Raw genomic sequence first — 13,601 nt, forward strand, 5'->3', positions numbered from 1 at the left:
ATTTTACGAATCACTAAACTCTTCTCAGAATGGAGCCAAGCTAGTCCAGTGAGTGAACCTGCCTAGGGCCACAGAACAACCAAATATAGGGAAATGATTCCAAAGGTAGCAAACTAAAGACTTATCCCATGCCTGCCAGTCCCTAAAGCTGAAGTGTCAATTTGTATTTCAGATCTCATGGTTTTCCTTTCTTTTCCCATTCTCAATTATGTGGACATCTTGCCATACTTAGTTTCTCGTAAGAAAAGAATGGCACGGAGTAGTAAATGCATTAAGACAAAACATTTGAGAACCATCACCTTGAAAGTCTTAAACTGATGTACTAAAGAGAGGGCACAAATCCAATGCTCCAGGAACCAGGCAAGTAATGTAATTGGGAGAAGCTGGCCTAAGAAAGGCAATAGGAAAATAAAAGGACAATGAGGAGACTAGAAAGTACAGGACCCATCTATAAGGAATGACCACTTCCAAGGGCCATGTTTCTGCCTTTAGAAATGTGGGCCCACAGTTGCTAGAATTTCCAGCTTGAAATCTCTTTACTGAAAATGTCTGATATTAAACAAAGGGGTCCCTCAAAGTCTCATGGATATAGCCATGGGCATCCAATTTTCAGCCTCTGGTGAAGATATATGTAAAATGTCCACTGCAGCAGTTAAGTGATAGTGAGACTGAAAACAATCTAAAATTCCAGCAATAAAAGATTGGTGGAGTAAATTGAAAGCTGTTAAAACAATGTCATCACAAGGGCTGAGTGGCTTATCATCCCATGCACCAAAAGGTTGCTGGTTGGATCTTTAGTCAGGGCCCATAACCAGGTTGCATGTTCGGTCCCCGGTCAGGGTGCATGCGGGAGGCAACTGATCGATCTTTTTTCACATCAATCTCTCTCTCAGAAAAAAATCAATAAATATATCCTTGGGTGATTTAAAAAAATGTTATCTACATAGAGTACACACACACACAGATAAGGCATCAAGTCCAAGATAGATAATTAAATGAGAAAATATTAGGTCCAAAAGAGGGCCTATACTATGCTCCCACTTGATGTAAAGTGAGAGGGGGGCAACAGGAACAATGTGAGGTAGAAATAAAAAAGGTGGGGTGGAGATGGGGACTTAACTGTGCAGAATAGCTCTGGAAGTATACAAAAGAATTAGTAGTTCTGGTTGCCTTTGAGGAGGAAACTGAGAATCTGAGATAAAAAGAACTTTACTTTTTACTGAGCATTCTATTAAAAATATACTTTCAGCCCTGGCTGGTGTGGCTGGTGTGGATTGAGCACCAGTCTGCAAATCCAAAGGTCACTGGTTTGGTTCCCAGTCAGGCACCATGCCTGGGCCAGGTCCCCAGCTGGGGGTGTGTGAGAGGCAACCACACATTGATGTTTCTCTCCCCCTCTTTCTCCCTCCCTTCCCCTCGGTCTAAAAATAAATAAATAAAATCTTTAAAGTACACACACACACACACACACTTTCAGCTTTTAAGAAGTTAATAAACTTGAGAAACAATAGTAACAAAACAGCAAGGTGCTCTGTATACGGGCTAGAAATGCCAGGAAGGGGAGATGTGCACTCTACTATTAAAAGTAGAGAAAGTCAGTGAATTTTCTCACTCGTTGTTCTTTATATTCCCCGCTTCCCATACCCCCCACCACATTGGCTCCTTCTCATTGTCTCTCATTTCTAGTTTGTCAACATCTGTTTCTCTTCACCTCACCATCCACCTGTGCCCACATCTCCCCTCTCCTCAAAAAAGAAGAGCTGATGAATAAATGAAAACAGCCAGTGACTGGAAAAAAGCATTAGAATGGTTCCCAAATCCAGGACACTGGAAAAGTAGGCATTAGCCTAGGCTTTCCTAATAAAATTAGAAGCTAGCTCTAAAATATAGCAAGATCTCAAGCATTTATTTCCTATAACCTACCCCAGGGACAAGTCACGGATATAATACAGCCAGCTAAAAACACTCTTTCCCTGTTCTTCAAGCCCCTATTTAACCCCCAAGCCCTGTGGACCACAGCTCAGAAACATCTCTCAAGTTCACTCTCTTCTTTAGCCCCATCTCCCCCACTTCAGCTTCATTTCCTCCTGCTTTCAGGCACCTGAGTGGGAACTCAGGTTCCGGAACTTCTGAACTTTCATCCTACATCTTTTTACAATTCCATGCCTCTGTAAAACTACTTCTTCTGCCTGAAATCCATTGGTTAAGAATAGAGACTTGAGCTATAGCTGGTGTGGCTCAGTGGGTTGAGTGCCAGTCTGTGAACCAAAAGGTTGCTGGTTCGATTCCCAGTTAGGGCACACACCTGGGTTGTGGGCCATGTCCCTGTTTGGGGCCGTGTGAGAGGCAACTGACTGATGTTTCTCTCCCTTTCTTTCTCCCTTCCTTCCCCTGTCTCTAGAAATGAATTTTTTTTTAAATTAAAAAAAAAAGAGTAGAGACTCAAGCCTCACGGCCTCATTTTAAATCCTGACAAGTCTTCATCTACAAAACGTGACTAATAGTACCTAACTTATAGAGTTGCTATGAAGATTACACAAGTTATAAATGTAAAGCACTCAGTACCTGGCACATAATAAATGTTCAATGTTAGCTGATACTATTTACCAACTGAAAAACTATCATCCTGAGGCCCAACCCAAACCTAGCTCATTTTCTCAGTGGCACTGTCACTCCTTCCTTTGCTCTCCCACTGCTTGATCCCTGTCTCTTTTGTTGTCCTTTTTAACTGTACTATAACCTATTCACATAGTCACGTGTCTGTCTGCTCCATTGATCTTGCAGGTTATACAGAGCAGGGACTCTCATCCACCTTTGTAGCTTCAGCACCCCAGAACTCCATATTTCCTCAATAAACAATTTTCCAGGAAATTATTCTTGGATACCTGTGTCCCCCAAATATACTAAGGAGCTTTCTAACTCCTGTGCGGTACCTAAGCACATTCCTTTCCCAGCTCCTGTCTGCCATCTACTTGGTAAATCCACTCTCAATTTTTTTCCACTCATATCTTCACACTCAAGGCCCAAGAGGTAGTTGAAATGTCACTTTTACTATGAAGTCATCTTTGACTCCTCCTTCCTTTCCCAGTTATTTCTAGGTTTATATCCCTCTGGCATTTTGTAGCTCCTGTCTTTATCAATCGGTTCTCTTATATGTCTTTTTCCTCTACTCTACAGACCTGGAAGAACCTGATGTGTCCTTCTATGCATGATCCTCAATTCTAGGTGTACATCACAATCACCCACACAGTTTCTTAAAAATACTAATTTTTAGAACTCCATTCTTAAAGATTCAATAGATTTGGAGCAAAATCCTAAGTTACTCTCTGATAGCTGATAGGCAGCCAGGGTTGAGAACCTCTGTAGCAGATACGAAAACTTATGCTAAAGACCTATAGCCATTCATTAAAGGGAAGACAGTAAAGATTCATTCCATTAAGGCTGAACCAATTCTGAATGTTCCTGTCAATGTAGAAACATACAGACAGTATGGTGTCTTCCTTGCTGATGCTCTGGTTCCTTTCTATAAACCTGATGCACTTTAAAGGGTCTGTGGAAGGGCAGCAAAAGTAGAAGAATGTGCTGGGCCCAACCAAGTTAATGGCACAGGTGAACAGAGACCAAGAGAAACAGCTTTATTTGGACTGAAAGTCGGAGAATGAGGGGAGGACTTGAGATGGCATACTGAGCTAAGGAGTAGCAATTAGGTTCCAAAAAGGCATTCAGAACTCATCACCAAATAGACTCCACTTCGCAGCAGCCTTGCAGTTAGTGCAATCAATGAAAGGCATGCTGAGAAATGTATTTGCCATTAAATCACCCAAGTGTGCCACAATTACAAAAAAAGTAGTTTGTTCTTTGGTTTCTTTTCTCCCATTACTAAGTTTCCATAACACCTCCCCAACCACAAATATTACCAAAAAGAGTAAAAAATAAAAATAAAAAACCCCACATTTTCTAGATCTTAGACTTGTCTTCAGTATTTAGCTCACCAAAAGTTTCACCATCTTCAAAAAATAGTTCTCCTACAAAACTTATCAACTAAAAATTCTATCCAAGCACTGAGAAGATGGCCTTTGCTGGCCTGTGGCAATTCTTTTCCCATTTTCCCTAACCAGTTAGAGCTGAACAGGAGACTGAGGCTCAGACTGGGAGAGAGGGATAGAGGGACAAAAGGGCTAATTTCCCCCAGCGCAAGATGGCATCTGAAGCTTGATGGGAGAGCAGAACTGGAGAGACTTGAGGGAAGGGTCCAGACCCTGTATTCAGTCAGAGTCACTGCTGGAAGAGGAGGAGGAGGAGGAATGCTGCAAGGGGAAAGGGGAAAGGAGATAGCATCAGATCCAAATGACATTTGATCACTCCATGGGACATTCTTTGGTGTCCTACCCCTCCACCCCAGTCCCTAAGATCAGAAGTCTTAAATCAGACTGTCCCTTACATAGCAAAAGCAAGGATTTTCTTCAGCAATGAAAATAAAGAAAAGGATTAAACCATCTTAATTCAATGCACACAATTTAACATACTGCATTTGCAGCAAGTTTCTCAAATTTCTTTACCAGAGCCAATGCTTAGGCAAGGAATAAATTACAGGCACAAGCATACTTTGGGCTAAAACATGCATCTGCAAGTAAGGAAGGGGACAAAAATTCTGGGAGAGAGAAAAGCAGACAAGAATGCCTTTTGATTCTGATATCCATTCTAAGGCTCAGACTAGCCCTCGCAGAGAGAATACCCAATTAGCCTAATATTTCTTTTCAATATGGTTAGATTCTTCACAGTGGGAATCCTTCATAAAAGGAAGACCCATCTACCAGAGCAACACAATTGCTGCCCCATGTCCTCAGACTGTGAATCCCCCTTGGCCACCCACTACTTGCCTGGTCTCTCTGAGGGGGCACCCCTTCCTAGGCAAGCTCCAGAGGGCACTGACCTTGCCGTGCTTATGGTGTTTATGCATCTTTTTATGAGCTTTCTTCATTTTCTTCCGCATCTTCTTGTCCATCACCATTCCTGGTCCTACCATGCCAGGAGCCAACGGATTCACAGTAGGCATTCCAGGGGCAGGTGGTGGGTATGGAGGGGGATAGGGACCTGATGGTTGGCCTCCTGGATATGCTGGTTGTGGCACAGGATAAGGGGGCCCAACTGGAGGGGCAGCTGGATTCCCCTGGGGAGCTCCTGGGGGAGGGGGAAAGGGGCCTGGAGGAAAGGCAGGATTGACAGGCGGTGGATAGGCAGGATTGGAACCTCCAGGGTACCCGACATTAGGGGGATACGGATTTGGCCCTGGCTGCCCTGGTGGAAGAAGCAAAGAATAAATTAAAATTAGAATTGCCCAGAGACTCTGAAAACAAATTACAAATAACAAAATGAAGGGGATTCAGTTTCTCACTCAATACTTAAAGGGTTAGGGTGGGAGAAGAGCATCCCCCCACACACACACACACCAAACACCTACCAGCACTGGGATTCCACATCGTCAGGTGTTTCCTCCAGCCTGAGGAGAAAGAAATAAAGGCAAAACGTTGACTGCCCATAGGTGGTAAGGGGATTTAGAGACCAAGTCCCAACTCCACGCCTCCAGCTCTACAGTACGCCCTGACAACTACCCTGACCTCCACTGACAACTACCCTGACCTCCACGTAACAAATGTTTCTTTCCACCCATTCCTTTGCCCTCAATACCTAGTTTATTCCTACTTCCCTACCTACAGTAACCTAGCTCCCAGGGCTGCTCCACCCTCCACTACCTCTGGCCGCAGCTGGAAGTCTAACTCCGCAAGAGAGGGGCAGAGTGGAGATATCCCCATCACTCATCTCCCTTTCTGTGACTGAATCCGTGCCTTTTACCAACCACAGATAAAGGAAGGATTTTAAACATTTTACCGCCCCCTCCCCAGGAACAGGACAGGGGACAGCACCCCCACCTCAGGCTAACAGACAGACCCTTCTCTTTTTTATTATTTATTGAATTCTTGTACATGCCCTGACGGGGGGATGGAACCCGCAACATTGGCATATGGAGACCACGCTCTAACCAACTGAGCTACCCGACCAGGGACAGAGGTGGGTATCTCCCACCCGCCCCCCCCCCACACACCTTCTCGAGGCCAACCAGGAAGATGTAGGCGAAACCAAAAAGGTGGCTCAGGAAAAATCCTCAAATGCTTACATATGTAGACACACCCTCTTGCCCATTAAAAGGGCAAATGGAGATCCTGGCTCCCAGCTGCCAAGGGACCCCTGACCCAGGAATGAGAAAAGGAGGAAATTGGGGAATCCAGATGCCCGTCACCTTTACACCACCGCCTGGTTTCGATTTGTCCTTCTCAGTCTCCGCTCTCATTTCCTGGTCACCTCCACTCTAGGGTTCGGCACCCACCTCAACTACCACCTAATTGGTAGTTATGTGGTCATTTGGCATTATGATTGGAGAACATGTTCGTCAATCACTCCAATCCCTGACAGGCTAGAAGACCACGGTTGCAATAGGGGCGGAGCCGGACTCCTTACAGTGAGGCGGATGCGGTGGAGTGGGCCCGCCGGAAATCCTTGCGTGTGGAACTGGGAGCGACAGGTTGGGACGAGGCTAAGTCAGTTTCAGAGTAAAGCTCTTAAGAATGCAGAGAGGAAATTCAGAACCTCCCTTCTGAGCTACTTGTCCAGTGGCTGTAACACCTTTTAATGTGAATACGATACACCGTGATAAGTGTTGCAACACAGATATATACGGAACGCTTTTAGGGACGAGGGGGAAGCTGCCTAGTCTCAGCCCCAAGACTCAATATTGCCACCTCCCTCCTAGCCTCTTTGGGAAGTAAACATTCTTGCCGGAAATACAGAGATTTCCTAATCTCTCCTAGGTTGCCCCATCTCAATTGCATAGCTCCGCCATCTGGCGAATTGCATGAACCAGAAACCATCCCAGGCTAAGGAAGGACACTCCTCCAGGCGAAACCAGGAAGGTGGCTCAGGAAAAATCCTCAGATGCTTACATATGTAGACACACGTCCTTACCCATTAAAAAGGGCAAATGGAGTTCCTGGCTCCCAGCTGTAGAATTGCATAAATCAGGAATCAAGGAATCATCCTTGATGGCTCCATCCTTCGCCTCTTCCCCAACCCGCCTCCAACACCACTACATTGTGGAATCCCTGCACTTTGCATCTTTCTTGCTCCCAAACTACCATCATCTCTCAGTAGGATTACTGCAATGGCCTCTTTTTGTTTTCTTAATAACGCAATTAACAAACTTGATTTAATGAACATAGGAGTATATAGAAGAACCATGCACCCAAAACTTTAAAAATACTCATTCTTAAGAATACTCAAGAACATTTTATAAAAATTGGTCTTAGCTAATATAGTTCTAATTTCAAAGAATTGTACATACCATTAATTATCATCCTGTCTATAAATTTGCCTACTCCAGACATTTCATATAAATGGAAAATTATACAATATATGGCCTTTTGTTACTGTCACTTAGCGTAATATTTCCAAGGTTTATTTGTGCTGTAGTATTAATCAGTACTTCATTTCTTTTTATAAAGGAAATACTGAATAATATGCCATTGAATGTATCTACCATTTTTGTTTATTCATTTATCAGTTGGTGGACATTTGAATTGTTTTTACTTTTTGCCTATTATGAATATTGCTGGTATAAATGTTCATGTACAAGTTTTTGTGTAACCATATATTTTCAGAACATTTGGGTATGTGCCAATGAGAGAAATACTGAGTCATATGATAACTTTGAATATAACTTTTTGAGGAACTACCAGACTATTTTTCAAAATAGCCACACCACTTTACATTCCCACCAGCAATATAAGAGTTCCAATTTCTCTATATCTGTGTCAACACTTATTACTACCTGTCTTTATTAGTACAGTATAGCCATTCTAGTGGGTATGAAATGTTATCTAATTGTAGTTCACAATAATCTCTTAGCAATCCTGTCAACATTCACTCTGGCCTCCTTTCAATTCATTTTCCACACTGCAACCTGGGAGATTTTTTTCTAAAGCCAATCTGACATCACCCTGCTTAAAATTCTTAAATGACTTTTCATTATCTTCAAGAAAACATCAAAACTATTTTTAAGGATTTTATTTATTTATTTTTAGAGAAAGGGGAAGGGAGGGAGAAAGAGAGGGGGAGAAACATCTATGTGCAAGAGAGACATCGATTGGTTGCCTCACAACTGCAGCTGGGGACCTGGCCCATAACCCAGGTGTGTGCCCTGACTGAGAATCGAACTGAAGAACTTTTGGTTCGAGGGCCAGCACTCAGTCCACTGAGCCACACCAGCCAGGGCAAAACTATTTTTCCATGTATGTATTAATTTTTGTTCAATAGGTAGGTACATGAGCTGAAAACCAAAAACAATAGAGGTATAAATTCATAAGTCTCCCTCCTACTCTTGTTCTTCATCTTTCCAGCCTCTCCCAACCCACATAACCCCTGTAATTAGTTTTTTATGTATACTTTCACAGTTTCTTCATTACAACCAAGCAAATACTGATATAAATTTATGTCCCCCCTTTAAATACAAAAGCAGCAAATTATGCAGAGTTAATTTTCTACCCTTTCCTAATTAATATATCTTGGAGACATTTCCATATTAGTAAATAGGTATATAACTCAGTAATGTTCACAACTGCATTTTATTCTTTTGTATGATGTACCATAATTAATTTAACCAGTCAGCAGATTTTCACATTATTTTCAGTCACCTGCTATTAAAAATAGTTGCAATAAATAACCCTGTATATATGACATCTTACATATTCTTACTTTTGTAGATATTGATGTATAACTCCCACAGAGGTTGTATTTGTTTGTACTCTCACCAGCAATACATGAGTGACTGTTTTCCCCAACTCATCTAACAAAGGAATACTCAAAATCGTATTACTGTCATGTCTACAGTGTTCTGGCCCTGCTACCTCTCTCGTCTCATTTCATACTGCTCACCCCTGGCTTTCTGTCCTCCAGCCTCCAGAAGATCTTGGTGGTTCCTTTTGCAGGATGGCCTTTGCAAGTGCTGACCCTTCAACCTGGAATGCTCTCCCCGTTTCTTTCCACTTTTCCTAATTAACTCCTGCTCATTCATCAGCTCTCAGCTCCAGGATCACTTACTTCTTTAGGGAAGAATCCTGGATACTATAGTCAGGTGAGGTCCCTTTTTTGTAGTTTCTGATGCAATCTTGCCTTTCCTTTAACACACCTATCTCAGTTTATAATTATACATGAATCAGTACATACTTTATTAAGATCAGCTTTCTATTTTAGACTGCAAGCCTCTTGAAAGCAGGGACTGCATTCACTAAAGCTCAACACTTCACACAGTGCCTGGTACATAGGAGGACATCAGTGAATAAACTGTTAAATTTAAAACTATGTGAATGAATGAATGAATGAATGAATGAATGAACAAAGAGAAATAGAGCATGGTAGCTCTGGAGTCAGTCAAACAGACCTGGATTAAAATCCTGGATTTGCCACTCACTGCAAGACCTCGAATAAGTAACGTAACCTCTTGGAACATCAGTTCCCTCATCTGTAAAATACAATCGGCCCTCCATATTCGAATGTCTTGCATAGGGTGGTTGTGATGAGATAATCACGAATCTGTAACATAATTACCAGTTATTATATGCTAGAATGGATTACTATCATGATTCTCCTTACTATTAAGGATCACTATTTGACCAGGATGATTTTAACCTCTGGCAGGACCTTCATAAGTTGCCAATATCCTCCATATCTCTCTTCACCTACCTGCTACGTGGAAAGTTCTTTATCAGACTTAAACTCAGATTATTTAAAAACATTTAAATAATGCTTTTAAAGCTCACTGCAGCTCATCCATTAAATCAGTAGTTATTCACCATGCTTCTATCATTCATCCATTCAACAAATACTTCTCGAGCCACCCAGGAACTGTTCTAAGCACTGGAGAAAGAGTAAAAACACAGTAGGAAAAAAACCATTGTTTTCACTGAGGTACTATTCTGGAGGAAGAGAGACAATATCAATAAGTATATAATACAATGTCATGTACTGAGTATACTATGTAGAAAAATGAATGAAATAAGGGAGGAGCTATGGTACAACTATTTATACATTTTTGTAAGCTGTGGAAAAGAGTTCAGATTTTATGCTAAGTGTGAATGGAAGCTTCTGGAGGATTTTGAGCACAGGAATGACATGATCAGATTTTCATTTTTAAAAAATCATTCTGTCAAATCAGTGTTCATAGAAGTATTATTCATAATAGCCCAAAGACAGAAACAACCCAACGTCCATGACAGGTTGCCCTGCCTAGTGTGGCTCAGTTGGTTGGAGTGTCTTCTGTAGACCGAAAGGTCATGGGTTTGATTCCTGGTCAGGACACATACCCAGGTTGCAGATTTGATCCCCAGTCAGGGTACTTATGAGAAGGCGGCCCACTGAAGTGTTTCTCTCTCTCTCTCTCCCCCTCTCTTTCTGTCTCTCCCTCCCTCCCTCTCTCCCTTCCTGTCTCTAAAAGCAATGAAAAAAAAAAACAAACCAAAAAACAAAAAACAGGCAAGGATAAGAAAAAAACGTGGCATGTAAATACAATGGAATAGTGTTGAGCCTTAAAAGAAAAGGAGCCTTGGCCAGTGTGGCCCAGCTGGTTGGGCGTCAGGGCACATGCCTGTGTTGCAACAGATCAATGTTTCTCTCTCATATTGATGTTTCTTTCCCTCTTTTTCTCCCTCCCTTCCACTCTCTCTAAAACCAATAAGCATGTCCTTGGGTGAGGATGGAAGGACGGAAGGAAGGAAGGAAGGCAGGCAAAGGGAAGGAAAGAAAAGGAAAGGAAGAAAATTCTATCACATGCTACAACATGGATGAATCTTGAAGACAATATTTTAAGTGACATAAGCCAGGCACGAAAGGATAAATACTGTATGATTCCACTTATATGAAGTACCTAGGGAAGTCAGATTCATAGAGACAGAAAGTAACTGTCAGGGACTGGAGGCAGGGGAAATGGAGAGTTATTGTTTTGTTTTTGTTTTTATTTTTAGATTTTATTTATTTTTAGAGAGAGAGGAAGGGAAGAAAAAAGAGGAGAGAAATATCAACGTGTGGTTGCCTCTCACGCGCCCCCTACTGGGGACCTGGCCTGCAATCCAGGCATGTGCCCTGACTGGGAATCAAACTGGCAACTCTTTGATTCTCAGGCCAGCACTCAATCCATTGAGCCACACCAGCCAGGGCTGGAGAGTTATTGTTTAACAGGCACAGAGTTTCAGTTTGGAAAGATGAAAAACATCTGGAGAAGGATGGTGGTGATGCTTGCACAACAGTGTGAGTGTACTCGATGCCACTGCACTATACACTTAAAAACAGTTCAAATGTTAAAAGAATATATGTTCTGGCTACTGTGTGGTAAAAAAACAAGATAGGGAAGGCAGTTAAAGTGAAAGCAGGGAGCCCAATTGGGGGGCTACTGTTGTAGTCCAGGTGAGGGATGGTGTTGGTCTGGATGGAAGTTGTGGAGATGATCAGGAGTGGCTAGACTCTGCATATTTTTTTAAGGTAGAGCTTATCAGATCTGGACTGGATATAGAGTGTGAAAGAAACAGATAAGGATGAACCCAAGAATACTAAATAACTGAGAAATAACAGTGCCATTTACTGAAATAAAGAAGATTGGGGAGGAGCAGATTGGTACATCTGGATAACGTTAGGATGCTTATCAGATATCCAAATGGAGAGGTTGAGAAGGCAGTTGATTTGACATTCTGGAGCTCAAGGAGAGGTCTGGTCTGAAGAGAAAAAAAATCAAGAGTTACCAAGGTATGGGCCCGGCCAGGTAGCTCAGTTATTTAGAGTATCATCCTGATATGCCAAGGTTGTGGGTTTGATCTCCAGTCAGGGCACATACAGGAAGCAACCAATGAACGCATCAATAAGTAGAATAGCAAATCAATGTTTCTCTCTCTCTCTCTCTTTCTCATCCTTTCTCCATCTAAAAATCAATAAAATAAAAAAAAATTAAAGAGTTACCAAGGTATGTAAAGCCAAAATGCTAGATGAGATCAGCTGGGAGAAATAGTAGAAAAGAGGGCCCACCACTTGGCTTTGGGCCTGCCAACATTTAAAAATTGGGAAGAGAAGAGGAGGGAGCATAGGATACAGAGTGGCCTGCAAGGAAAAGGAAAACCAGATGAGAGTGGTATAAAGAAAGGAGTCAAGGAGGAAGGTATCAAATGTGTCAAATGCTACTGATAACTTACAGAGGATGAAGACTGAGAATTGGTCATTGTCTTTTGCAAGGATGGTGAATTTTTAAGAGCAGTTTTAATTACATGCTAGAGAAGGAATTTTGCCTGAAACAAATTGAGGAGAGAATGAGAAGTGAGGATGTGGAGACAGCAAATAAAAGCAATTCTTCTAATGAGTATTGGTAAATATGAAAGCAGAGGAATGGAGCAGCAATCATAACAGGATGGGCAGCCTAGGAAGGCTTTTTAAGATGGGTGAGTTTAAAGTGTGTTTGTAAACTGATGGAAATAATCCAGTAGAGAGAAAAAAAATGATGTTGCTGGAGAAAGAAGGGATAATTGAAAGAGCAAAGTTCCTAAGTGACTAGGAAGAGAGGAGTCCGAGGTTACGTGTGGAGGCACTGACCTCAGATAGGGCAGTTTGTTTAGCACAGGGAGCTGGTTGAGAGAATGAACTCTGAAGCCAGACTACCTCCTTTGTAACGGTGAACATGGTACTTCCAAAGAAACACTTCCGTGTTTCAGTTTCCCCATCTGTAAAATGAAGGATAATAATAGCTAACTCATTAATACATGTAAAGGACTCACACCATTGGACATATAGTGAAGTCCTATATATGCTGTTATTATTGTAATAGGAGGGAAATCAGAGTCTACAGGTCCAAGTGCAAATGCATTGGTAGATCTAGTTGTGGGAATATGTGACTATTCTTTACTGATTGCTCATAATTTTTTTTTCCTGCATGGAAATAAGCAAAGTTATCAGTTGAGAATGAGGTAGGATGGGAGAATATTTCCTGGTAATAGTAAATTTGTTCACATGCTCTTCCTAAATTCTATGAGTAATCATGAGAATTACTGAAAAGTTGGAAAATACAAACAAGGACAAAGAAAAAACAACTTTTGAGGTTCCATCACCCAAACAGAATAGAATCATTGTTGTTAATATTTTGGCATTTTTCCACCAATTTTTTTCTAGGTATACACCTTTAATTTAATTTAATTAATTGATTTTTGCAGAGAGAAAAACATTGATTTGTTTTTCCACTTATTTATGCATTCCTTGATTGCTTCCTGTATGTGCCCTAACCAGAGACTGAACCTGCAACTTTGGTGTATTGGGACAATACTCCAACCAACAGTCACCAGGCCAGGACTAGGTACAGACTTTTTAAATTAATGAGTAAATACAGTTGACCCTTGAACAACATGAGTTTGAACTGTGCAGGTCCACTTACAAGTGGATTTTTTTTGATGAACAGTATCTGTACTGTTTTTGCTCCACAGTTAGGAGTCTGTGGGTGCGAAGGGCTAAGTGTAATGCATTGA

General features: G+C 41.7%; 1 protein-coding gene across 4 annotated transcripts; it reads right to left on the reverse strand.

The window, feature by feature from the left end:
• Positions 1 to 3,620: 3,620 nt before the first annotated feature.
• PRR13 (proline rich 13) lies at positions 3,621 to 6,404 on the reverse strand. Of its 4 annotated transcripts, none has more exons than XM_024575858.4 (4): positions 6,299 to 6,404; positions 5,462 to 5,500; positions 4,934 to 5,298; positions 3,621 to 4,307 (listed from the first exon to the last, which is right to left on the reverse strand). In XM_024575858.4, exons 2-4 carry the CDS (start codon positions 5,478 to 5,480, stop codon positions 4,266 to 4,268), a joined length of 426 nt encoding a protein of 141 aa, XP_024431626.2. In that variant the 5' UTR covers positions 5,481 to 5,500; positions 6,299 to 6,404; the 3' UTR covers positions 3,621 to 4,265. The 4 variants fall into 4 exon arrangements, with proteins under 4 accessions (XP_024431626.2, XP_045040275.2, XP_024431628.2 ...); XM_045184340.3 differs by having other exon boundaries at positions 6,190 to 6,357; XM_024575860.4 differs by having other exon boundaries at positions 6,176 to 6,327.
• Between the last annotated feature and the right edge of the window lie 7,197 nt (positions 6,405 to 13,601).

This window comes from Desmodus rotundus, chromosome 3, assembly GCF_022682495.2.
Source record: "Desmodus rotundus isolate HL8 chromosome 3, HLdesRot8A.1, whole genome shotgun sequence".
Taxonomy (NCBI): domain Eukaryota; kingdom Metazoa; phylum Chordata; class Mammalia; order Chiroptera; family Phyllostomidae; genus Desmodus; species Desmodus rotundus.

What these genes read in the sequence shown, in the direction of transcription:
- PRR13 (XM_045184340.3), bottom strand. Translation starts at nt 6,349, where the DNA reads ATGAGAGCGGAGACTGAGAAGGACAAATCGAAACCAGGCGGTGGTGTA. An exon ending in CCCTTTTAATGGGCAAGAGG is followed by an intron (nt 5,501 to 6,189) that starts GTGTGTCTACAT and finishes CTTTCTCCTCAG; the next exon opens with GCTGGAGGAAACACCTGACG. An exon ending in GATGTGGAATCCCAGTGCTG is followed by an intron (nt 5,299 to 5,461) that starts GTAGGTGTTTGG and finishes TTCTTCCACCAG; the next exon opens with GGCAGCCAGGGCCAAATCCG.